Here is a 27,741-nt window from a genome sequence, read left to right as displayed (position 1 = left end):
TATTTTCATAATTAAATCATAGATTATTGCTATCAAGCCCTTCTGATAAGGATTAAGACCTAAAATTTTTTCCGTAATTTCAGTTTTATATGATGTCGGAAAAGAGGGCATTGTAGCTTTTAAAAAAATTTCTAATCTGCAAATATCGAAAAAAGAGTGATCTAGACAAATTGTATTCGTTAGACAATTGTTCAAAAGATGAAAAACAGTTATCAATGAATAAATCACGAAAACATATTATTCCCTTTTCCATATAGAAAAAGCTGAGTCAACTCTGGATGGTTGAAAGAAAAAAGATTGAATGGGACTTGACAAGTTAAATTTATTCAATCCAAAAAATTTACAAAATTGAAACCATATTCATATTGTATGTTTAACAATTGGGTCAATCATATGTTTACTTAATTTGGTAAGTGCAAAAGGGAGTGAAGCTCCTAAAATAGAAACTAATGAAAATCCGTGTACTGATTGATGCTCAAGGTTTACCCATTTGGGACATTGAGTTGCATCTAAATCTTGTATCCAAAAAATTAAATATCTGATATTAATTGCCCAATAGTATAATCTAAAGTTAGGCAGGGCCTTACCACCATCCTTTTTTAGTTTTTGTAAATATTTCTTACTTGACCTTGGGTTTTTATTCTGCCAAATATATAAAAGAATTTTAGAATCAATAGTGTCAAAGGATTTCGGGATGAAAGTTGGAATCGCTTGAAATAAATATAAAAATTTTGGTAAAATATTCATCTTAACCACATTAGTTCGGCCTACCAGTGATAGAGACAGTGGGGACCATTTAGTAAATAATTGTTTAACATGGTCAAAGGCAGTAAATCAACTTTAAGTCCTTATGTTTCTTGGTAATTTTAACACTTAAATACATAAAATAATCAGTTACTAATCTAAAAGATAATTGCCTATAAATTGAGGTTTGCATATTTAATGGAAAAGTTCACTCTTATTAAGATTTAATCTATAGCCAGAAAAAACACTAAACTGATCTAGTAGTGATAGTACTGTGGGGATAGATTCCTCCGGATTAGAAATATAAAGTAACAGTTCATCTGCGTAAAGAGATATCTTATGAATCTTCTGTCTGCGAGTAATACCACATATGTTTGAAGAATCCCGGAGTGCAATAGCCAAGGGTTCCAAAGCAATATCAAATAATAAAGGGCTTAAAGGGCAACCTTGTCTAGTACCTCGAAAAAGCCTAACCAAAGGGGATCTTTGATTATTAGTAAGTATTGAAGCCATAGGTGTATAATACATCAGTTTGATTGCAGATATAAATTTAAGGCTAAAATTAAATTTTTGAAGTGTAATGAATAGATATTCCCATTTGACTCTGTCAAACGCCTTTTCAGCATCTAGTGAGACCATAAATTCTGGAATTTGGGATGAAGGGGTATATATAATATTCATTAATCTCAATATTAAAATGTAAATAACGATTCTGAATAAATCCTGTCTGGTCTTCCTAGATAATTTGTGGAAGAACCTTTTCCAATCTAAAGGCCAATATTTTGGAAAATATTTTTGAATCTACATTTAATAAAGAAATAGGTCTGTAAGGTGCACATTCAGTGGGATCTTTATCCTTTTTAAGAATTAAAGAAATAGTTGCTTCGTAGAAGGACTGTGGTAGTTTACCCACTGATAGGGCATCTTTAAAAAACTTTTGCTAACCAGGGAACAAGAATATCAGAAAAGGATTTTAAAAAATTCGACTGTATATCCGTCAGGGCTGGGTGTTTTACCCGAGTTCATTGAAAATATTACTTTCTTTATTTCTTCCTCCGAAATGGGTGCATCTAATATAGAACGTTCATTTAAAGATAATTGGTGAATCTTCAAATCTCTTAGAAATTCATGCATTGATGTAGAGTCCTCAGGGGATTCTGATTGGTATAAAGAAGAATAAAATTCTTGAAAGGATTTATTAATTTGAACATGATCTATTGTGTAGGTACCATCTGGTTTACAAATTTTATGAATCTGACGTTTAGTTAAAGTAGCTTTCGATTGGTTGGCCAATAATTTACCAGATTTGTCACCATGTATATAAAATTGACTTCTGGTTTTAAGTAGTAGATTTTCAATTGAAGATGTTAATAATAAACTATGTTGTAATTGGAGTTCTGTTCTCTTTTTATAAAGCTCCAGATTAGGAGTATCAGAATATTTTTTTATCGATTTCTTTAATCTTGTCAGCTAATATACATATTTCATTATTGGTTCATTTTTTCAATCCAGCGGAATATGTGTAGCGACTGACCGTCCAAGCAAGCAAACCAGCTCGGCGGTCGGGTTGCACGTTGTCGGAGCGGCGCGGCCCAAGATGGCATTGGGCCTTCGTCTTCCCCGAGCGATGGGGAGAACCTGCGCATGGGAAAAGTTTGATGACGTAGCGCATACATCATTTCCGTTTTCGGTGGGCGGGAACCGTTCTTCTTAAAAGGCCCGTGCAAGGCAGGAAAATAAATCAGTTTTGTTCTGCAGCCCATCGACTAGTGTCTTGCTTTCACATCGCAGTAGCAGCCGCTACATTGGTGACCCCGACGGTCCAAATGGATTTTGGACCCGCACAATGGACGACAACGCAGCAGCCAATGCAGTGGCACTGAAGCTGCCCAACTTTTGGATGCTTCGGCCCAGCGTCTGGTTTGATCAGGCTGAAGCCCAATTCCAACTTCGGCAGATCACCTCCGACTTCACAAAGTACTACCACGTGGTCAGCTCTCTGGACCAGGAGACAGCCGCCCAGGTCAGAGACTTCATCCAGTCTCCTCCGGAGGAGGATTAGTACCTGGTTTTCAAAGACCACCTTATTCGGACCTTCGGCCTCTCCCATCGCGAGCGCGCCGCCCACCTGCTTCATCTCGACGGCCTGGGGGACAGATCCCCCTCGGCCCTAATGAACGAGATGCTGGCCTTGGCTCAGGGACACAAGCCCTGCCTAATGTTCGAACAGGCCTTCCTCAGACAACTACCCGATGACATTTACCTGCTGTTGGCCAATGCCGATTTCAGCAACCCACGTGAGGTAGCCGCCCGGGCAGATGTCCTGTGGAAGGCCAAACGCAAGAGCGGGTTGTCCGTCGGCCAAATCGCTAGGCCAGGAACCCAACGCCTACCTAAACCAGTCCCAGCAACCGAGCGACCACACCCCAGAAGCACAGACGACGACACTGGCGACCAGCTGTGTTTCTACCACAAGAGGTGGGACGCAGAGGCCCGTTGATGCCACCCACCCTGCAAGTTTCAGGGAAACGCCAGGGCCAGCCGTCACTGATGGCTGCGACGGCTGGCCGCCAACATGGCCTCCTAGTCGTTCGGGACAAGCAGTCCGGACATCATTTCCTCGTTGATACTGGAGCAGAGGTCAATATTTTGCCCCCGATTGGCCGCGATGCTCGTAACAGGCAACAAGGTCCCGTACTCAGTGCCGCAAATGGCACAATGATACGGACTTTCGGTACCTGTACATTTCAATTACAATTCGGCGATAGCCGTTTTATTTGGAACTTTACCCTTGCCGCCGTCGCCCGGCCACTCCTGGGAGCCAATTTCCTTCGGGCCCACAGCCTGTTAGTCGACCCGCGAGGGAAGCGGCTAGTGCACACCAGAACTTTTCACACCTACCCCTGGGAGAAGCCAGCCTATCAGCCCCACACCTAGATTCCGTTTCCCTGTCTGGCAACGAGGTCACCAAGCTCCTAGCTGAGTTCCCATCGGTTTTGGCACCTCAGTTTACAAATTCGATGCCCAAACACGGGGTGCGGCACCACATCATTACCACAGGGCCACCCCTTCATGCCCGAGCACGACGACTACCTCCACACAAGCTCCGCCTGGCAAAGGAAGAGTTCCGCTGCATGGAGGAGCTGGGGATCGTTCGCAGGTCAGACAGCCCCTGGGCGTCCCCCCTGCACATGGTCCCCAAAGCCACTGGCAGGTGGAGGCCCTGCGGCGACTACCGCAGGCTGAATGATGCCACCACCCCGGACCGCTACCCCATCCCTCACATCCAGGACTTCGCGGCGAACCTACACGGGGCCCACATCTTCTCCAAGGAGGACCTCATCCGGGGATACCGCCAAATCCCGGTCCACCCTGACGACATCCCCAAAACTACGTTTATCACTCCATTCGGCCTTTTCGAATTCCTTCGAACGCCGTTTGGCCTTAAGAACGCCACGCAGACTTTCCAGCGGCTGATGGACGCGGTAGGCCGAGACCTGGACTTCGAGCTCATTTACTTAGATGACATACTAATCGCCAGCTGTGACCGCCAAGCACACCTTTCCCACCTCCGCCAACTGTACTCCCGTCTCCATGATTTCGGCCTCACTATCAACCCGGCCAAGTGCTAATTCGGACTTGACTCTATCAATTTCCATGGCCACAGAATCACCAACGAAGGAGCAACACCCCTACCCGCCAAGGTAGACGCTATCGGCCATTTTGCCCGTCCCAACACGGTCAAAGGCCTGCAGGAATTCCTGGGGATGGGGATGGTCAACTTTTACCATCGGTTCATCCCTGCAGCAGCCCATATCATGCGCCCTTTGTTCTCGCTGATGTCTGACAAGGACATTGCCTGGAACGGCGAGGCTGCGGCTGCCTTCGTTAAGGCCAAGGACGCCCTGGCAGACGCCATGATGCTGGTACGCCCTAGGGCAGACGTCCCAACCGCCCTCACGGTGGACGCATCCAACACCGCGGTTGGTGGAATACTGGAACAACTAATCGAAGGCCGTTGGCAACCCTTGGCATTTTTCAGCAGGCACCTTAGACCACCCGAACTGAAATACAGCGCTTTTGATCGGGAACTTCTTGCGCTGTACCTGGCAGTCCGTCATTTCCGGTACTTTTTAGAAGGCAGGCCTTTCACCGCTTTCACTGACCATAAGCCTTTGTCCTTCGCCTTCTCCAAGGTCTCCGATCCCTGGTCAGCTCGTCAGCAGCGACATTTGTCCTACATTTCTGAATTCACAACGGATATCCAACATGTCTCCGGAAAGGACAATGTCGTTGCTGACGTGCTTTCCAGACCCACCATCCACAGCCTCTCCCTGTGTGTTGACTACACAGCCCTGGCTGACGCACAGCAAGCCGACGACAAGCTGCCCAGCTACAGAACCGCAGTCTCGGGCCTGCAGCTCCAAGATTTCTTGCTCCAGGTCAGCAGACCCTCCTTTGCGACATCGCAAATCTAAGAAAAAAACGTTGATTATCTTTCCTCCTGATATGAGTCTCTTGGGCAAAAGTGATCTGAGTATTTAATCTGTGAAAAACTTTAAAGATCTTCTTGCGCTTGATCGGATTGTTTAAGCTGTTGGTATTCCATGAGATAAAATTAATAGTCTTATCCATTTTAACAGATTAAAAAACATATAGTATGTAAAGAGTTAATCTCGCTATACAAGAGACCCACTAGCAGGAAGAAGTAAAAAAGTTCAAAGAGGAAACGGATATGACGGCAATTTGGACATATTTGTAGTTCATCAGTCCAGAAGAAAAAAACCTAAAAACAGTCCCACCCCCCCCTCCCCCAACAGCCCGAAAACTGGCCAGTAGGCAGCCAGAAAGCGAACCTCTAATTGAACTAACCCCCAGTTCAGTTATTGGTGGCAGATGTCGAAGTTGGAAAAATATGTAAGCCACCCTTGGTTGGTCTAAACAGGCTACCAACATAGTCGAAACAATGTTACCAAACTAACAACAATAGTTGTGAAACTGAAACAGCCAAAGGGTGTTAACAGTCGACATTTAAAAAATAAAGTTTTATAATTATTTCGGAAAGAAAACAATCAGTCATTTTGTTAAATTCTTAATTATTATCAAAACATAACATTAAAAAATATTAAAAGAAAGAAGAGGAAAGGTTTCAAACTAAAAATGAATTGCTTAATAAACCAAGTAGGTAGTAAATCAAAGGAAGAACACTGTCTCTTCCACATTTCTTAAGCTTCTAAAGTTGAAAGCTAGTTCATAAGAAATTCTTTGGCCTCTTGGATGGATTTAAACCATTTGCAAGATTTATCAGGTAGTGTAATTCTCAACCTTGCTGGGAATAATAATGCAGGATGATAATTGCTTTGATAGAAACAAGCCATAACTGGTTTGTAAGTCAGCCTTTCTTTCATAACTTCTGGGCTGTAATCTTCAACTATTTGAAACGTCCATTGTTTAACTTGAATCATTCCACGTCCACGAGCAGTATGAATCAAGAGTTCCTTGATGTTGACATAATGAAATTTCAATATTACTGGCTGAGGTTTTTGGTCCGGGGCAGGTTTGGATCTTATTGCTCGATGAGCTCAATCAAGAATAGGCTGAACAGGAAACATTTCGGAACCAAACACATCAACCAGAAGTTTAGAAGAAAAAAATCCATAGGGTTACCAGTCTCAGTTTTCTCTGGAAATCCGATGATTCTTAAATTTCTTCTCCAGCTGCGACCTTCCAGGTCGATGTCCTCCGTTGTTGCTTTTCCAGGTTTTGCTTGGTTATAATTAAGTCTTTTTCAAGTGAGTGGAGTTTGGCATCTCTCTCTTTACCAGCTCGGTGGAGTTCAGCAATTAATTGCTTTTGTTTAGCATTTTCCTGGATAAGTGTATTTTGCCTGTCTTCAAAGTCCTTTAAAAGGGACTTCAATTCGGCAAAGCTCTGGTGAAACTTTTTATCCAGATTAAAAAATAGCTTCCAAAGTAGGTTGGTCTCCATTACCTTTGCCATTAGCGGACGATTTAGCTCTGGTGTACATTTCAACAGTTAAAAACCAAAATTAAACTTGTGCCAGTATTATAAAAGACTTATTAAAGGGTGGTATATGAAAGATTAAAAAGTGACTGGAGCAACGCCAAGTTGTGACTTACTCCATCGAGCGCCACCAATGTTCTCCCAACTGCATGAGAAACTTGCCGCTCAGGTCCCTTTTAAATATTTCTTCTCTCACCCTAAACCTATGCCCCTAGTTTTGGACTCCCCTACCCGGGGAAAGATGGTTACCATCCACCTCATAAAATCTCATAATTTTAAACATTTCTATAAGGTCACCTCTTATTTTCCTATGTTCCAAGGAATAAAGACCTAGCCTGGTCAACCTCTTGCTATAACTCAGGCCCACTAGTCCTGGCAACATCCTTATAAGTCTTTTCTGCACTCTTTCCAGTTTAACCACATCTTTCCTATAACAGGGTGACCAAATCTGTACAGAGTACTCCAAGTGCTGCCTCACCAACGACTTGTACAGCTGCAACATAGTGTCCCAACTCCTATAGTCAATGCCCTGACTGATGAAGGCCAGCATGCTAAATGCCTTTTTCACCACCCTGTCTATCTGTGATCTCTTTCAATCAACTATGCACTTGCACTCCTAGATCCCTCTGTTCCATTACATTCCCTATCGCCCTACTGTTCATAGTATAAGTCCTACGCTGGTTTGACTTTCCAAAATGCATCATCTCACATTTATCTGTATTGAAATCCATTTGCTACTCCTTGGCCCACTTCCCTAACTGATCAAGATAATCTTCACTATCAACAACAACACCTGATTTCATGTCGTCTGCAAACTTACTGATCAAGCCTTGTGCATTCGCGCCCAAATCATTTTTATAAATAAGTAACAAAGGTCCCAACACCGACCCCTGCGGCACACCACTAGTCACTGGCCACCATTCCGAGAAACAACCTTCAACCACCACTTGGATCTGGAGATGATATTGTCCAGAAGGTTCTTCAGAAGTCAAGAATGAGGTGTAAATCTTGTGATCACAGCCGTTTTATTGGATGTTCATAACAAAGAAATTGCAGTATAGAACTGCAAGCAAATAACACTAACTCTAGCTGTAACTAGTTCTTACTCACTCTAACAAAGAACTTTAGCCTTGCTAAAGTCCAGATAGACAAAATCCACTACCATGCCCTCATCTACCTCTTTGGTTACCTCTTCAAAAAAAAAGGTTTGTCAAACATGACTTTCCACAAACAAAGCCATGCTGACTAGTTTCCCTAGTTACTTGCTATGCTTGCAAGCTTCCAGTAACTTGCGATAAAGACGCCAACTCCCTTCAACCACTGTTTTAGAATCTGTCACCATTTTAAAAAAATATTCTTGTGTTTTCTACACCAGAGTGGATGATTTTGAAATTTTCTGTATTATATTCCATCTGTAATGTTCCCACCCACTCAACTTGTCTACATCCCTTGAGTCCTCTCTATATCCTTCATTCCACTCACAATCCCATCTAGTTTTGTATATCGGCAAAACTGGAAATACGATGTTCCCTCAGTAAAGTCATTGATATTAGATTGCCACTGTGTGAGGTGGAATTGCCATTCTCTGTGATAGTTACAGTCTGCCAACCAATAACTGTTTACGCCCACTTTGTTTTTTGTTCAACATCCAATTCTTAATCCATGATATTATAAATTGGTTTATTATTGTCACGTGTACCAAAGTACAATTTTTTAAAAAAAATTTGTTTTGCATGGCATCCATACAGATCATTTCATTACAACAGTGCATTGAGGTAGTACAAGGGAAAAGGAATGAGAGATTGCAGAATAAATTGTTACAGAGAACGTGCAGCCAGGCAGTAAGGTGCAAGGTCATAACAAGGTAGATTGTGAGGTCAAGAATCTATCTAATCGTACTAGGGAACCATTCAATAGTCTTATAACAGCGGGATAGAAGCTGTCCTTGAGCCTGGTGGTACATGCTTTCAGGCTTTTGGTTCTTCTGCCCAATAGGAGGAAGGAGAACAGTGAATGTTTCGGGTGGGTGGGGTCTTTGATTATGTTGGCTGCTTTACCGAGGCACCAAGAAGTATTGACAGAGTCCATGGAGGGGAGGCTAGTTTTCGTGATGTGCTGAGCTGTGTCCACAGCTCTCTGCAGTTTCTTCTGGTCTCGGGCAGAGGAGTTGCCATACCAAGCTGTGATGCATCCAGATAGGATGCTTTCTATGGTGCATCGATAAAATTGGTAAGGGTCAAGGGGAGCTTGCCAAATTTCTTTGGCGTCCTGAGGAAGTAGAGATGCTGGTGAGCTTTCTTGGCTGTGACGTCTACTTGGTTGGAACAGGGCAGGCCATTGGTGATGTTCACTCCTAGGAACTTGAAGCTTTCAATCCTCTCAATATCAGCACCGTTGATTATTGCCCCCACTCCTACGTGCTCTAATCTTGTTGTCCAACTCCCTGGGTAGGACTTCATTGAAAGCCTTCTGAAAATGTAAATACACCACGTCCACTGTTTTCCCCCCATGTATTCTGTTTACATTCTCAGAATTCCACTACATTAATCAAACACTATCTTCCTTTCATAAATGCATTTGATGCTCAATCCTAATATTCTTTTCCAGGTATTCGGTTATTACATTCTTCATTATAGATTCCAACGTTGTTACTATTGATGTTAGGCCAACAGTTAGTACCCGTTTTCTCTCTCCCTTCTTTCTTAAGTGGGTCACATTTGCTGCTCTCCAATCTACAGGAACGATTCCAGAATAGGTACAATTTTGGAAGAAAATCATATTTTGTAATACAGCAGCTATTTTGTAAGACAGAAGATGTAGAAACTCATAGTATCCAAATTTGTCAGTGACACAGATCTAGGGATGGTAGTGGTAGGGGTCATCAGCGGTCATAAGCATTAAATTACAAATAAGTTACTGTGAATATACATCAGTGAATCCATTTGCCGTTTTTGCTCAAGGTAAGCAAAATATAGCAACAGTCATTCTGGGACCATTAAAGATACGAGAATGGATGCATTCATGAATATGTCATTTAAAGTTACAAGTAATTAAGAAGATCAATAAAATACTGTTCTTTATATGTATAGAACCAGAAGTTCCTGTTTGAAAAGTTCTGAGCATTGCACAACTATAAAGAATTGGAGGGAATACAGCATAAAGTAACCAGAGTGCTACATTGATTCCAAGGGTTAAATTACAAAGAGGTATTGCCTAAATCAGGGGTATGTTCACTGGAATTTAGAATGTTAAAAGAAGCTATAATAGTTTTTAAGCTAGTAGGGGGAAACTGGTGATTAAAAATTGGAAGAAATTATTTCTTCTGAGTCACAGGGAGGGGTGAATTGGGTGTCTAAAAATGAAATGCCAGCCATTCAGGAGTGGTTAGGGAGATACATCTACACGCATAAAGTGGAAGAAAATTGGGATATACTGTATTTGTAAATGGCAATTGAAGCTTGGTCAATTTTAAATAATTGAGAAGTTTTGTTGACTGAAGAAATTGGAATATTGGACAAGGGCAGGTTTATGGATTTAAGTCACAAATAATCATGGTGTTAAATAGATATTTGTCTGTCTTACAGTAGACGAGTAGTACAGTAAGTCATAAGAGAAAAAGCAGTAGTTAACAATAGGACTAAACACTGATGGATCTTTGGCCCTGATCACCTGCATCACAGTAGCCCGAGAGATACAGGATGCATTAGTTGTGATTACCAAAAAAAACCTCCTATTTTCTGGAAAGATTCCACCAGATTGAAAAGAAACACTCCACTGGAGTTCTGAATGGACATTGACCTAGTTTCTCTCACTGTAGAAATTAAAATAGAATGCTTGAAACATTCAGCAGTTCAGGCAGCATCTGTGGAAAGAAAAGCAGAATTAACGCTTCAAGTCCAAGGATCTTTGTCAGGACCTATCCCAACGCTTTCTGGTTTTGTTTTGGATTTCCACTACCAGCAGATTTTGATTCTCTTTTCACAGATGCTGCCAGACCTACTGAGTGTTTTGAGCTTTTTTCTTACTAATTTAACTGTAATTATTAATGTTTGACTGGGACCTCCTTAGTGCAAAAGGTTTAGATGAGACAGAATTTGTTAGGTGCATCCAGGAGGGTTTCTTAAATCAATATGTAGATAATCCAACAAGAGGGACTGTATTGGACCTGGTATTGGGTAATGAGCCTGGCCAGATGGCTCTCCTTTCAGTTGGATAACAATTGGGGAACAGTGACCATAGCTCCTTAACTTTTAAGATAGCTATAGATAAGGATAAGTATGGACTTTGCGGGAGAGTATTAAATTGGAGCAGGACAAATTACTAGAGTATTAGGCAGGAACTAAGGAGATTACAGCTCGGTGTTTAACACTAACATCCCCTCAGTACTAATCAACAAGCTTCAAAGCCTTGGCCTCTGTACCACCACCTGCAACTGGATTCTCAACTTCCTTATTGGGAGACCACAGTCAGTGCAGATCAGTAATAACATCTGCTTCTCACTGACAATCAACACAGGTGCACCTCAAGGATGCTTGCTTAGCCCACTGCTCTACTCTCTCTACACTCATGACTGTGTGGCTAGGCACAGTTCAAACACCATCTATAAATTTGCCAATGACACCATTGTTGGCAGAATATCAGATGGCGATTGAGGAGGTGTACAAGAGTGAGGTAGATCGGCTGGTTGAGTGGTGTCACAACAACCTCACACTCAACATCAGCAAGACCAAGGAATTGATTGTGGACTTCAGGAAAGGGAGGTCAAGAGAATACACACCAGTATTCATTGAGGGGTCAGTGGTGGAAAGGGTGAGCAGCTTGAAGTTCCTGGGCGTCAACGTCTCAGAGGATCTATCTTGGGGCCAACACATTGCTGCAATAACGAAGAAGGCACGCCAGCGGCTCTACTTCATTCAGATTTTGAGGAGATTTGGTATGTCACCAAAGACTCTTGCAAATTTCTACGGATATATGATGGAAAGCATTCTGACTGGTTGCATCACCGCCTGGTATGGAGGCTCAAGTGTGAAGGATCGAAAGAGACTGCAGACTCTGGTTGTAGACTCAGCCAGCTCCATCACGGGCATAAACCTCCCGCCATCAAGGACATCTTCAAGAGACGGTGCTTCAGTAAGGTGGCATCTATCATTAAGGACCCTCACCATCTGAGACATGCCCTCTTCACGTTACTACCATTGTGGAGGAGGTACAGGAGGTTGAAGACCCACACACAACGTTTCAGGAACAGCTTCTTTCCCCTGCACCATCAGATTTCTGAACAGTCCATGAACACTACCTCGTTATTCCTCTTTTGCACTATTTACTTATTTTTGTAATTTATTGTAATTTTTCTGTCTTGCACTGTACTGCTGCGGCAAAACAGCAAGTTTCATGACATATTTTAGTGATAATAAACCTGATTCTGAGTTAATTGGGAACAGCTGTTTAGGGCAAATCAACATCTGACATGTGGAGGGTGTTTAAAGACCAACTACACAGAGCATAGGACAAATATGTTCCAGTAAAAAGGAAGGACAAGGATGGCAATTTAAGGGAACCTTGGATGACGAGGGAAGTGGTGAGTTAAGTCAAGAAGAAGAAAAGTGTATGTAAGGTTTTGGAAGCTAAAATCAAACAAAGCCCTTGAGGATTATAAAGAAGCCAGAAAAAAAACTCGAAGGGAATTAGGAGAGCCAGGAGGGACCATGAAAAGTCCTTGGCAAGTAGGATTAAAGATAATCCCAAGGCATTCTATACATATATCAAGAGGATAACTAGGGAGCAGGTAGGACCACTTAAGGATAAAGGAGGGAACATGTGCTTGGAGGCAGAAGATGTGGGAGAGATCCTAAATGAGTACTTTGCATCACTATTTACCAAGGAGAAGAATGTGGAGGACAGGGAGATCAGTGTGGAGCGTGCTAATATCCTAGGGCATTTTGAGATAAAGGAGGAGGTGGTGTTGAGTGTCTTAAAGAACGTTAAGGTGGATCAGTCCCCAGGGCCTGATGGGATATACTCCAGGTTATTGAGAGAGGCAAGAGATGAGATTGCTGGAGCCCTGACCAAGATCTTCATGTCATCTAGCCGCAGGCGAGGTCCTGGAGGACTGGCGAGTAGCTAATGTTGTTCCATTATTCAAGAAGGGAAATGGGGATAATCCTGGAAACTAGACTGGTGAGATTCACGTCAGTGGTAGGGAAGTTACTGGAGAAGATTCTTAGAGATAAGATTTATGAGCATTTGGAAAACCATGGCCTAATTAGGGACAGTCAGCATCGCGTTTTGCAGGGCAGGTTGTGTCTTACTAACTTGATTAAGTTTTTTAAGAAGGTGACGAAGGTGATTGATGAAGGTAGAGCTGTGGATGTTGTCTACATGGATTTTACTAATGTGTTTGACAAGGTCCCTCATGGGATGCTCATCTAATAGATTAAGATGCATGGGATCCACAGTGAATTGGCCATTTGGGTTCAGAATTGGGTTGCCCATAGAAGACAGAGTAGTGGTCAATGGGACTTATTCAGGCTGGAAGTCTATGACTAGGGGTGTTCAGCAGGGATCTGTATTGGGACCTCTGCTGTTTGTGATATATAGACCTGGATGAAAACGTAGATGGGTGGGTTAGTAAGTTTGCAATGATACAAAGATTGGTGGTGTTGTGGATAGCGTAGAAGGCTGCCAAAGGATACAGCAGGCTGTAGATCAGTTGCAGATATGGACTGAGAAATGGCAGATGGAGTTTAACCCAGCCAAATGTGAAGTCTTGCACTTTGGGAGATCAAATGTAAATGGACAGTACATTGTTAATGGCAAGACCCTTAACAGTGTTGATGTGCAGAGGGATCTTGGGGTCCAAGTCCATAGTTCCCTGAAAGTGGCTACACAGGTTGATGGGGTGGTAAAGGTGGTGTATGGCATGCTTTCCTTCATTAGTCAATGAATTGATTTAGAGTTGGGGAGTTTTTGCAGCTTTATAAAACGCTGGTTAAGTTGCATCTGGAGTATTGCATTTAGTTCTGGTCGCCCCATTGCAGGAAGGATGTGGAGGCTTTGGAGAGGGTGCAGAAGAGATCTACCAGAATGCTGCCTGGATTAGAGAGCATGTGCTATAAGGAGAGGTTGGACAAACTTGGGTTGTTTTCTCTGGAGCAGTGGAGGCTGAGGGAATGTCTGATAAAGGTTTATAAGATTATGAGAAGCATAGGTAGAATAGACAGCTGGTATCTTTTCTCCCAGGGTTGAAATGTCTAATACCAGAGGGCATGCATTTAAGGTGAGAGGGGGCAAGTTCAAAGAAGGTGTGCAGGGCAAGTTTTTAACACAGTGGTGGGTGCCTGGAATGCACTGCCAGAAGTGGCAGTGGAGGCAGATACAATAGATAGAGGTGTTCAAGAGGCTCTTAGATAGGCACATGACGGTGCAGGAAATGGAGGGAATGGAAATTGTGAAGGCAGGAGGGATTAGTTTAGTTGGGCATTTGATTACTAATTTAATTAGTTCGACATAACATTGTGGGCTGAAGGGCCTGTTCCTGTACTGTACTGTTCTATGTAAATGAAAAACACGATGATGCTGGAGGAATTCAACAGGCCAGGTAGCATCCGTGGAGCAAAGCAGGTGGTCAACGTTTCGGGTCAGGACTCTTCTGATGATTAGCATCATTGTGTTTTTTCATCTAGATTCCAGCATCTGCAGTCCTTTGTTTCTCTATGTTCTGTGTAACACTGTTCAAGAAAGGAATGAGAGAAAATTAGGAATTGCAAGCCAGTTAGTCTAATATCAAATGTTGGAATCCATGATTAAAGAAATGATAGCAGATTGCTTAGAAATCATGACACAATTAGGCTGAGTCAACACAACTTTATAAAAGGAGAAATTATGTTCAAGTTTATTCGACAAATGTGATGTTGCACAGAACCTGGCAGTATACTGATAAACTACAGCAGGAGTTAAGAAAGCTGTAATAGTGCAAAGCTCCCTCAGCACTGCAAGGGAAGGTGAACTGAAACAAGGAGATGGGTAAATGAGTCAAGTTGGCGTGTGTCAGGGATCACTCCTGCATTCTCAGCAGTTACTATTTATATTAATGACTGGCTGAAGGAATTGAGCATAACATCTAGACAACACTAAGGCAGATAGGAAAATAACTTGTGAAGAGGGTACAACAGGTAAATATGTGGGTAACAAGGTGATAAATGTGGGGGAGAGTGAATTATCCACATTGGGTGGAAAGATAGAGTGAAATGTTACCGAAGTGGTGTGTGTGATTAATAATTGGTGTTCAGAGACCTGGGCAGCCTTGTACAATAAACAAATGCTTGCATTCAGGCACCACAAATAATTAGGAAGGGAAATGAAACATTGGCACTAATTGCAAGGAAGATGGAACACAACACCAAAGAAATCTTGCTATAACTGCCCAGCTTTTGTTGTGGTCACGTTTGGAATAATGCAGTGCATGCCACACCACCAGTATTGTGGATTACTGTGAACTATTCCACACTCCTGTGTGGTTCCCCACAAGATAAAACCAGTATAATTTCTCAGCTTTCTTGAATATCAAGCTTTGAGAGATGTTAAGCAATCCTGTTGTAAAAAATCACACAGTGTTTTGGCAGAAACTCTTTCTATCAAGATTCATGTGAGTACTTGTTGTTTAGTTTATAGGCTGTTTTACTCATTTATATCCTGTACATTTTAAGATGAATTAATGAAATAGAGTACTGGAGCAGTGATTTAACTGCCTTTCTAGCTACGGGAGCTAAGATTAGGTTTTGTCCAGATGCTGCAATGAAAGTCACTTCTCTGTAGTAGTCCTCTATAAAATGCATTTGAAAGTCATAGATGTGATTTTGGAGTCCAAAATTCTGTAAAATTCTGCACAATACCTCATTGGCTAATCAGAATAATGAAAACCACCCAGTGACACAATGGAGCAGGCTGCTCTGAGGCTGAGGTTCAGAAAAGTTGTTCTGCAAGGAAATTTACTGAAACTGGTACGCTTCTTGGAAGTGTCTAAAGTAGAAATGTATTCCACTTTCCAGTTTGAGATCAACTTTTGAAATTTAAAACAGCCTTTCTGGGGAAAGTATTCATCCAGTTGCACCCTGATGTTTTTGTTTTCATGGTTTTCTGGTGTTTGAGTTTGCATTACAATTTTTATGTTTTGCTTTCCAGTTTCATGATTTGTCAGCTGCCTACACCAGACCAAAGATGACGAAGCTGGGGTTCCTGCGATTGTCGTATGAGAAGCAGGATACTCTGCTGAAGCTGCTCATTCTGTCCATGGCTGCTGTACTCTGTAAGTGGGGCTAGAAACAGTTCTTGAGTGGGTGCTATTCATAAAGTTCGGTACTCATTCTCAGTAGACCGTCCCTTGCTGTAGAAACCTGAAACTCTCTTGTTCTCTTCCCTTTTAAAGCTGAAGTTTGTTTCCAGCTAACTGCTACTTGGTAATTTTCTTTCTTCCGTCAATAGCTATGTACTGGCTTTTCCCAGCGCTTGTGAATTTTCACATTAGGATATCTCCTAGTTAAATTTAATCTGCATCTGATTTAATCTTGAATAATTTGTCTGTAAAATTCTTGGTGCGTAGTTACGATATTAATTTAGCTTCAGTGTAAATTACATGCTTTGCATTGTCAAAATTTGCTTGACCTGGTTTTTGAGTGATTAAGGCATTACCTAACTCCTAAATGGAAGTGAGTGGGATTTTCTCCCTAGTGGACAATTGCTCCACTTCATCTTTGAGGTCTAATTCCAGATTTAGCTGCATGTTCATCTTAACTGTATATTCATCATAACTGCAGCATCAGCATGAGGCACTGCGTAAGTACACATCGAATCACGTAGGTGCAGTATCTTGTAGTGCAGTAGAAAAATACACAATTATTTTCCCTCCCATTTCCTATTTCCTTCTGAGGCTTTAGTGTGTATTTCAGCACTGAGGTGAGTAAAAGAGCCACAGACTGAGTTGTGAGTACTTCCAGCCATCCAGCTGAATTTAGTAAATACTAAGTGAGAAAATCCTAGCACTTTGAGATGAACTTGCTGAAAGGTGCTAATACAGATTTGTTCTTAGTGTTGCACTGGAGTAAAAAGATTGAGTTGTTCCTCGAAGAATGAATAAGGAAATGCATAGGGAGCAAGTTGGTGCCAAACAAACTTTTTTTTAATTCAGGTGGTCTGTATAACTTTTAAAAAAAAAATTTTAAATGTTGGCTAAAACCCATTGATCTTTTAGTTATTTTCCATTAACTGTTAATTTTTAAAGTTTCATTTAAGTTGCTTATGGTGGAGAAATTAGTCTTCAAGGCAAGTTATTCCTACATATTGAAAAGCAAACATATAAAATTGACCCCTAACCATTCAGTTAAACATCTTGTGACCATTGCCATTCTCTGATCCGGTGTAAAGATCTGAGATGGCCGTCATTCAAAAAATGTCTGTGGTATCTACTACCTTTAACACTTGACATTTCAGAAGTGATCAATGGAGAAGATATGCTAATTCTTTCTAGGAACAGTTTTGAAATTTCAGCAATTTAGTTGATGTCCTCTTTCAGTTGTATGTTTGTGTCCAGTTGATATACTTGGCCCTATGCTGTTCGCTACCCAAGAACAAAATCAGATATATGAAGTTTTGCACGTCAGGACCGCTGCGGGCCTCCACCAGAGTTTCCTCTGGCTTCGCCCTTTCGGCTTTCAAAGTTCTCGTTTGAATATTTGCTACTACCACCAAGATCTGCACCTGCGGCAGCTCCACCCGGCCCCGCGCCCTAGGCTTCCGTGCTCACCGCAGCGTCCCTCCTACTCGTCGCGGACTAGCCCCCGCGAGTTTTCCTTTTCCACTGCCAGCGACGGCCGGGTGTGGGCTTGATGCTCCAGCGCCATCCATTTTCAGGGCTAGTTGATTCAGCAGGTGAGTTGTTGCACACTTACCGGTAGCAGTAGGGATACTGAGGAGCAGATTGGGAGGCAGTTTTTGGAGAGGTGCGAAAATAACAGGGTTATTATAATGGGAGACTTCAACTATCCAAATATTGATTACACCTACTTAGTGCCAAAGGTTTAGACGGGGCGCAGTTTGTTAAATGTGTCCAAGACGGATTCCTGACACAGTATGTCGACAGGCCGACTAGAGGGAAGGCCATATTAGATCTAGTTTTAGGTAATGAACCAGGTCAGGTGACAGATCTATCGGTGGGTGAGCATTTGGGGGACAGTGACCATTGCTCCATAACCTTTAGAATTGTCATGGACAGGGATAGGAGCAAAGAAGACGGGAAGATATTTAGTTGGGGGAAGGCGAATTATGAGGCTATAAGGCGAGAACTTGGGAGTTTAAATTGTGGTGACATTTTTGAAGGGAAATGTACTATGGAGATGTGGTCGATGTTCAGGGATCTTTTGCAGGATGTTAGGGATAAATTTGTCCAGGTGAGGCAGAGAAGGAATGGTAGGGTGAAGGAACTGTGGGTGACGAGAGAAGTGGAACAACTAGTTAGGAAGAAGAAGTCAGCATACATAAGGTGTAAGCAGCAAGGATCGGACAGGGCTCATGAGGAATATAGAGTAGCAAGGAAGGAATTTAAGAAAGGGCTGAGGAGAGCGAGAAGGAGACATGAAAAGGCTTTCGGGAGTAGGGTTAAGGAGAATCCCAAGGCTTTTTTCTCGTACATGAAGAGCAGAAGGATGGCTAGGGTAAAGGTAGGTCCAATTTCAAAACAAAGGTGGGAGGATGTGCCTGGAAGCTGTGGAAGTGGGTGAGGTTCTCAATACTTCTCTTCAGTATTCACCAAGGAGAGGGGTCTTGATGACGCTGAGGACAGTGTTGATGAGGGTAATGTTCTAGAGTATGTAGATATCAAGAGAGAGGATGTGTTGGAGCAGTTAGAAAATATTAGGACAGATAAGTCCCCGGGGCCTGACGGAATATTCCCCAGGCTGCTTCGTGAGGCAAGGGAGGAGATTTCTGAACCGTTGGTTAGGATCTTTGAGTCCTCGTTGTCAACGGGGATGGTACCGGAGAATTGGAGGGTGGCGAATGTTGTCCCCTTATTCAAAAAAGGTAGTAGGGGTAGTCCAGGGAATTACAGACCAGTGAGCCTTACGTCTGTGGTGGGTAAGCTGTTGGAAAGGATTCTAAGAGACAGGATCTATGAGCATTTGGAGAAACATGGACTGATTAGGGACAGTCAGCATGGCTTTGTGAAGGGAAGATCTTGCCCCACAAGCCTGATAGGGTTCTTTGAGTAGGTGACCAGGAAGATTGATGAAGGTAGTGCGGTGGATGTGGTCTACATGGATTTTAGTAAGGCGTTTGACAAAGTTCCACATGGTAGGCTTCTTCAGAAGGTCAGAGGCCAAGGGATCCAGGGAAGCTTGGCCGTGTGGATTCAAAATTGGCTTGCCTGTAGAAAGCAGAGGGTTGTGGTGGAGGGAGTGCATTTGGATTGGAGGGCTGTGACTAGTGGTGTCCTGTAGGGATCGGTTCTGGGACCTCTACTTTTTGTGATATTTATTAATGACTTAGATGAGGGGGTGGAAGGCTGGGTTAGAAAGTTTGCAGATGACACAAAGATTGGTGGTGTTGTGGATAGTGTGGAGGGCTGTAGAAGCTTGCAGAGGGATATTGATAGGATGCAGAGCTGGGCTGACAAGTGGCAGATGGAGTTCTATCCAGTGAAGTGGTACACTTTGGAAGGACAAACTCCAAGGTGGAGTACAAGGTAAATGGCAGGATTCTGGGCAGTGTAGAGGAGCAGAGGGATCTGGGGGTTCATATCCACAGATCACTGAAAGTTACCTCGCAGGTGGATAGGGTAGTTAAGAAAGCTTATGGGATGTTAGCTTTCATAAGTTGGGGGATCGAGTTTAAGAGCCGCGAAGTGATGATGCAGCTTTACAAAACTCTAGTTAGGCCACACTTAGAGTACTGTGTCCAGTTCTGGTCGCCTCATTATAGGAAGGATGTGGAGGTGTTGGAAAGGGTGCAGAGGAGATTTACCAGGATGCTGCCTGGATTAGAGAGTATGGATTATGAGGAGAGACTAAAGGAGCTAGGGCTTTACTCATTGGAGAGGAGGAGGATGAGGGGAGACATGATAGAAGTAAACAAGATATTAAGGGGAATAGATAGAGTGGACAGCCAGCGCCTCTTTCCCAGGGCACCAGTGCTCAAAACAAGAGGACATGGCTTTAAAGGTAATGGGTGGGAAGTTCAAGGGAGATGTCAGAGGGAGGTCTTTCATCCAGAGAGTGGTTGGTGCATGGAATGCGCTGCCTGGGGTGGTGGCGGAGGCTGATACTTTGGACAAGTTCAAGAGATTGTTAGATAAGCATATGGAGGAATTTAAGTTAGAGGGATATGTGGGAGGAAGGGGTTAGATAGTCTTAGGTGTGGTTTGAAGGGCGGCACAACATGGGCCGAAGGGACTGTATTGTGCCATATTGTTCTATGGTTGTGTGGTTTAGGTTTTGGCCCTCACCAGCACCGTATAATAACTTTCTGACAAACAGCACATGGGAGGGTATCAGGGATCACCAGTGACTCCTAGCTTCCATAGAATGTCACTTCTATGAAAATAAAATGTGTGGAATGAAATGGCATATGCAGTGGCACAAATCAATGCCATTTTAGTCTTAGGCTGGGGCTAAGTAGTATGTTTCTCAGGGCTTGATTAATTGAACCTTGAAAACAGTTTTTGTAATTCTCATCATGCAGCACGTTTGGCAGTTAAAGTTTGGTTAAAGAGAGGTGTTTAATGATTACTGTCCTAGGTATTAAAGATTTTATATATTCACTAAATCAAAAGGCATGCTAGGTTGTCTGTGTTTGGGCCTCCATTCCAAGTTTTCATGATCTGACAGCTTTCCAATAACAACATACTCAAATGATCTTAAAAGAACGAGGCAGAAGTTCATTGAGATTCTGACTCAAAAAGAATCTGCAATCGATATATGGACGTTGTAGAAACTTAAACTGGTGATTGGAAACAAGAAGTGAAATTGGTTGACAAGTGGTTAACTTCAATCATTGCTTCCTACAGCTATATGTATGTGTTAAGTCTTGTATTGGAAAAAAGTGTGGTTTCAGTTAGTAAGCAATTCCGTACATTTTTTCCACAGCATTCTCCACCAGGTTATTTTCTGTATTGAGGTTTGAGAGTGTGATCCACGAGTTTGATCCGTAAGTACTGCCATCCTTTGGAGATTTTAAACTCCCAATATCACCAGACTTTAGTGTTTTTTAATAAGCGTATCTTGAAATGCTTCAACTTTTTAAGCCAAACTTGTTAATGCATAACAGTAGCTTTAGCACTTGCTCTCATATTACCTCTCATATTAGGGGATGGAACAAAGTGACTTTCTAGTCTTTGAGCAAATCACTTACTTTTTGGGAAGAATTTGGATTATTGAGCTGAACTTGGAGTAAGAGTCGAAAATGTGGTTAGAGAAGCAGCCAAAATCTTGTATTTCTGTCGTGGATATTATTATTGATAAAATTCACTGTGAATTGGGACTTCACCCTCGAGTATCAAGATATTTCATTCATTTATTCTCTCTTAACCTTGCTGGTAAGACTATCATTTGTTGCCTGTCCCTAATTGTTCTTGAGAAAGTAGTGGTGAGCTGCTACAGGCTGATGAAGATATGCTGGCAGTAGTGTGGAGTAGAAAGTTCCTGGATTATTCACTGGAGTGTTACAATCAGGAATGTATCATGGGATGACATAGCAATAAATTATTAGAAAATAGCTTTAGAAATTTATTCGCACCAGTTCATAAGACTTTGTACATATGTTATAATGCATCACCAAAAGGAAACATTCAGCCGATTGGCTTGCACTATCCAAGCTGTCCAATTAATCGCATTCACATACCATGTGTATATTTATCTCTTCAACTGTATGTCCAGTTCCCTTTGGAATTTGCTTCCACCACCTCTTTAGCCTGTGCACTTCAGATTATAACAACTTTCTTGCAAACTTTCCTGAAGTCTAGATCCTCTGGTGGCCAGTGGAAATAGCATCTCTCCACTTCATCCATCAAAAACCTATAAAATTTTGAACACCATTTTTAAATCTCCCTGTAATCTTTTCTGAGAACAATTCCAGCTTTTCTGTTCTCTCCAGATAACCTGACCCTCACCCCTTTATCACTTTTCTTTTATAGATGTAGTGATTTCTTAACTGCATCCAGCTTTTGCAAGTGTAAGGAGGTTGATGGACAGTAGGTTGTATTATCAGAGTAATTTATCCTACTAACTGAAGAGCACTACAGCCTGTTTAAAAACTTCTTGTGAACCTGCTCAAACCTCATCTCTTAGTCCAAACATTTGCTCAGCCTGCCTTGTACTTTATTGTTACACTGTGTGTCTGTCTTCTTCATTCTTGACATGTGACATCCACTGGTAATTATTGTTTGTCCCTGGTTGGCTTTGAGAAGATACTGTTGTGCTGCCACCTTGAGTCATTGCAGTCTTGGCTTATTTCTCTGTTTTATCAAGTTGCCACAGTGATGTAAACCACTGAAGTAGTTGTATGTATTAGGGAATTTACTGTGTTCTTACCCCTTGCCTCCCACCCCTGAAACTTAGGTACTTCAATTACCGCACCACTCGCTTCCTCACTGAAGAGGGGTTCTACAAGTTCCATAATTGGTTTGATGATCGAGCCTGGTATCCACTGGGCAGGATTATCGGAGGAACAATCTATCCAGGTCAGTATGGTTCTGGTACCTTATCCATTAATCTGTTTGTTTATTTATAGTGGTTTAGTTATTTTTTGGTATATATTTATTTAGCATTGAAGATGTTGTAGCTTAATTGTCCTAGAAGGATTGGAGGCTGACCCAGTAGTGGGTATTGATTTAGACTTTTTAAGCATCAAGAGGTTATGGCGAAGAAGGAACTTGTATCAATTTCTATAACTAGAAAAAAAAGTACTGGGCAGGCTAATTGAGCTAAAGTCCCTGGGTTTAATTCTTTGCATCCAGAGGTCATAATGGAAGTGGCTGTAGAGGTACTGGTGGCCTTGGTTGTATTCTACAAAAATTCTGGAGAGGTCCAACAATGACATTTTCTTTGCGTGAGTCTGACAATATTTATTTATTTCCAGGTCTTATGATCACTTCCGCTGCCCTCTACTACGTGCTGCACTTCTTCCATATCACGGTTGACATCAGGAACGTCTGCGTGTTTCTTGCTCCTCTCTTCTCGTCTTTCACCACTATTGTCACTTACCACTTAACGAAGGAACTGAAGGTAGGGAACGAACCAGTAACTGTACACTGCTGGAGACGAAGGTCCACTAAAACTAACTCAGGGCAGCACTTCAAACTAGAATGCTAGCAATGCCAACGGTGTTATCAGGGAATTATTAATTCACAATAGATTATTCTTTTAAAGGAGAACTATTTCACTGCAGGATCTCTATCTTTATTTACTATTGACTTGTAAGCATTTTAGAATTTTTTGTTTGGATGGATGTTCAGTTGGCAAATTGGATTGTTGTCCAATCTTGGCAGATTGAATCCTTGGTTTTCTCTTGATGAGCAGTAAACGATGGGACAGGTATCACCAGCGATGATCACTTGCATTCGATATTTGTGGTGGTATATTCGCAGAAGTTTTTAATGACTAGCCCAAAAGTGGTTCTTAACTGCTGGGATTGGCACTGCTTAGTTTACATAAGTAGTACACCTGAAGTTTGGTGGAGGGGCTTATAATAACCAAGGTCACAATATTAGCTAATCAACCTGTACAATCTGTTCTAGAATAGAACTTGTCATTTAGGGAGTCAGAACTTGTCATTTAGGGAGTCTGAACTTGAGATGTTTTAGCATTTTTATCAAATGATTTCTCATTCTGCAATTCCAGAGTTTAGAAATTAAACTCAACCTGTGAGTAAATTGAAAAACCACACCATCTCTAAAGTGCTTTAGAATTTATAGTAAGGTCTATAATATGTACACTAACAGTGGCATGGGGTGCTGATTGCTTTAAGTAATGAAAATTGGAAAGGCATCAAATAATATTCACAATTGTGATGAGTAAACTGCTTTAACAGCCAGTATTGAGATGAGTGTAAGTACTGTTTTAAAAACATGGCTATTTCAGTCTGAGACAACTATTTGCAATAAAACACACTGCTTGAGACACAGCAAGCTTATTAGAATATAGGCAGATTTGTGTTTTCTGTGGAAGTACATTCTTGAAATTTTGACAACGAATCTCTTGTCTAAAGTTTCAACATTTTCTAATTTTGTTTCAGGTTAAAGCATTTGTCATTTTTTTTTCTTTTAAAACAAAATCTGTGCTCCATTAATATGCTGATTGTGTTTCAGGATGCTGGTGCTGGCTTGTTAGCTGCAGCTATGATTGCAGTGGTTCCCGGTTACATCTCTCGGTCAGTGGCTGGCTCCTATGATAATGAAGGTAAGGAGCTAATCCAAGTGTTCTTTGTGTTGAATAAATTGGTTTAATTAATTTTACAGCTGCTGCAGTGTAAATTAGCAATATAACCCTTAATGCTAATGAACTATAAGTACTTCCAGTCTTGCTTTCAAATGCTCAGAAGAAACTGTTTCAGAATGGTATAATATCTTCATTCCCCCCGCCCCATGTCTTTGCCCTTGCTGATTTCCTGCTGAATTCCCTCATTTATATCTTCATTACTTGTTTAGAGGATATGAGCCAAATGCGGGGCGCATGGGACTAGTTTAAATGGGAGTCTTGGTCGGCATGGGCCAGTTAGGCTGAAGGGCCTGTTTCTGTGCTCTGACTTTCTTTAAATGTGACCACTCTAAATATTCTCTGGCAGGTTTCCCTTAATCTACTCCTTGCACTGTGTGATATTTGCCTATTACCCTTAATCTGGTCCATTTTTAAAATTTTGTCCTCATTTTCAAATCTTTCTGTGGCCTTGCCTACATTCTCTCTATAATCGCTGAAACCATTCATTTCTGACCTCTTGCAAATCACCACTTTTCACTGCTGTGCTGTTAACTGCTGCAACTCCTTCCCAAATTTCTTTGGATTTTATTTTAACTCTTCCTTTGAGATTTTCCGTCAAGTATACCTCTGACCAATATTTCCTTGTAGAGTTTGGTGTTGAATTTTGTTCATGCTCCTGAAAAGCACTTTAGGAAGTTTTACCATATAAATGCAAGTTGTTGTTTATAAAAAGTTTAATAATCAGTCTGAATTTCTGCAAGGCTGGCAGCTCAGTAAAAGAACTGTCCAGCATTAACCTCCTTATCAGCAAAGAAGTTTGGAACTTCCACGGTCAGTGTGTGGAAATGCAGATGTTCCAAACCTCTGCACAGCTGATGGTTGCTGTTAGATCGGTTTGGACTCCTCATGATGGTCCAGCAAAAGTGTGGTGAACTCCAGCAGTTTTCCAGCCAGGAAATCCAGCTGCTGAGCTTCTGCTGTTTAAGATGTAGTGCAAGTTTGGCAAACTGATTCATTGCAGTGGGGAGAAATTGATGTCTGCCTTATTAGGTTTATTATTTTAATTGTTATGTTTATAAATTTACATTTTTCAAAATTATGTTTAATTTTAACAGTTTTGTGTACTTGTGAATGATAATCTGTCATTCAAGTTGTTATAGAGTCATACAGCACGGAAAACAGGCCTTTTGGCCCAATTTGTCCACGTTGACCAAGATGCCCACCTAAGCCTAGTCCCAGTTGCCCATGTTTGGACCCCACATCCCTCTAAATCTTCCCTATCCATGTACCTATTCAAATGTCTTTTAAAATATTGTTGTTGTAGCTGCCTCAACCACTTCCTCTGGCAGCTCATTCCATATACATACTACCCTCTGTGTGAAAGTTTACCCCTCGGGTTCTTATTAAATCTTTCCCCTCTCACCTTAAACCCATGTTCTCTCGTTCTTGATTTTCCAACCCTAAGAAAAAGACTGTGCGCATTCACCCTATCTATGCCCCTCATGATTTTATACACCTCTGTAAGATTGCCTCACAGTATCCTACACTCCAAGGAATAAATCCTGGCCTGCCCAAATCTCCCTGTAACCCAGTCCCTCGAGTCCTGGCAACATCCTAGTAAATCTCCTCTGCACTCTTTCCAGCTTAATGGCATCTTTCCTATAGTAGGGTGACCAAAACTGAACACAATATTCCAAATGCGGCCTTCTTGTCCAACTGCAGCATAACATTCCATTTTTTATACTCACTGCCCTGACTGATGAAGGCCAGCGTGCCAAAAGCGGCCTTCACCAACCTGTCTGCCTGTGATGCCACCAGTTTGACAGCTGGTACAGCCTGTGGGCATGGGTAAATCATTTCTGTTGGATTTATGACCAGAAGGCCTTGCACTATGCAGAGCAGAGTGAACCTTTGAAGAGTTCTTGCTGGGTTCAGCAGGTAGGTAAGTACAGATGGCAAGTTGCCAGATGGAAATTCCAGGCCATCGCTTTTGAAAACATTGGCTTCTATTATTGTGCACTTGCACTTGCACTAGAGGTTCAGTGTGACTCCAAATTGAGGTGAACTTTGCTGCCACTGGGATTTTCCATTCTTTGTTTCAGGGCAGGTGGTTGCACGTCTAACTTGAATGTTAGAGCTTCTCTCTAATGCTTGTGTAAATGGGTCCAGTTTCCTTTGGGATGCAGAGGATGTTATTCATAAATACTTCTCAGCAAGCCAAGGTGAATCAACATCAATTCTTTGATTGTGACATTTTGAGGTAGCAAGGGTTAGCCAAGGCATGAGGGAGCTTTCTGTTCTTTCAGGTTTGCACCTTTAATTACCTGTCTGGATCAGAAGGACATATGACCTGGTCCTTTGATCAGCATCTCATCCGAAGGCCAGCACTTTGCCTATGCTAGACTGAGTCTAAGATTTTGCCCAGGTATGAAATACTTCAAAGAATAGCAGGTTTTTAAAGTTCCTGTCCAGATCACATGAACCTTTTATTGATTGTAAAGTTTTGTTTGCTGGATCTTGGATCTGGAGTTATGTTGAATAAAGAATGCTAATGAAAATGGAAGTGATTTGTCTAAGATGCCTGTTAATTAGTTTACTGCCTTTTGGTAATATGTGATGTTTATCTCTACAGGGATTGCTATCTTCTGCATGTTGCTCACATACTACACTTGGATTAAGGCTGTGAAATCTGGCTCTATCTACCTGGTCTGCTATTTGTGCAATTGCCTACTTCTACATGGTAAGCACTTGTTCAACTGCAAGGCCGACAGGAAGAGTTGACTCTGCCCCCAAACTTGTACAACCACTATTTGTTATAAATCTCATTGGATGTTGTAACAGGGCCTGTAATGACTATTTCAAATATCAACCTTTTTGTGATACTTTTGAATCTCGTTACATACTATTTTATTTATCCAGCCCTTTGGTCACACCTTTGTTAAAATACTACCAGGAAGTGGCTGAGGCTGATTTCTATTTTGCTTACCATTCAGAGGGAAGGATATGATAAGGTATTTATGTCACGTGTACATCGAACACACCAGTGAAATGCGTCTCTTTGCGTTACTGAGAATGTGCTGGGGGCAGCCCGTGTATATATGTTCCATCCCAATGTATTGTCCTCCTAGCTGAGTAACAAAAAAAGTCATCCAAAAGTCTGAATCGCAAGCTAACCCCTCTCTAACCTTCAATTAAATTTAGCTTGACAGTAATTATTTCACATGGAGGAACTTCTATTTGTCAGATTTCCTTCACATCTGTGTATTTATCGTATTGAATTGTTTTGTGAGCTGTTGGTCCACAAGGAGTTGTGTTTTTTCCTGCCCCTCCCCCCCCCCCAAAAAAAAAACAGCTACCTAAAAGGATTTCAAAGGGGAGTTGGTTGAGCACTTCAGAAATTTACAGGTTGCACAGAAAGTGAGGGAGTTAGTGGTCTGATGGGCCAATTGCTGCTACCTGCATTGTGAGATTCTAGGATTGGAGCCTGAGGTGGTTGCTGGTGTTTGCTAGTCAT

The 27,741-nt window shown here is 41.9% G+C and overlaps 1 protein-coding gene across 1 annotated transcript in view; it reads left to right on the top strand.

Moving 5' to 3' along the window:
- stt3a (STT3 oligosaccharyltransferase complex catalytic subunit A) overlaps positions 1-27,741 on the top strand; it is a 65,900-nt gene that overhangs the window by 11,581 nt on the left and 26,578 nt on the right. Inside the window, 7 exon segments of the mRNA XM_052039794.1 lie at positions 15,949-16,072; positions 20,901-20,961; positions 22,371-22,492; positions 22,891-23,036; positions 24,119-24,209; positions 26,860-26,927; positions 26,929-26,967. Of these exon segments, the coding sequence (XP_051895754.1) occupies positions 15,985-16,072; positions 20,901-20,961; positions 22,371-22,492; positions 22,891-23,036; positions 24,119-24,209; positions 26,860-26,927; positions 26,929-26,967 (615 nt within the window). The 5' untranslated portion in view covers positions 15,949-15,984.

The sequence above is a fragment of the Pristis pectinata genome, chromosome 27 (genome assembly GCF_009764475.1).
Source record: "Pristis pectinata isolate sPriPec2 chromosome 27, sPriPec2.1.pri, whole genome shotgun sequence".
In the NCBI taxonomy this organism is placed as follows: Eukaryota; Metazoa; Chordata; class Chondrichthyes; order Rhinopristiformes; family Pristidae; genus Pristis; species Pristis pectinata.
Note: the sequence above shows the minus strand (reverse complement) of the source record. Positions and strands in the feature narration are given on the sequence as shown.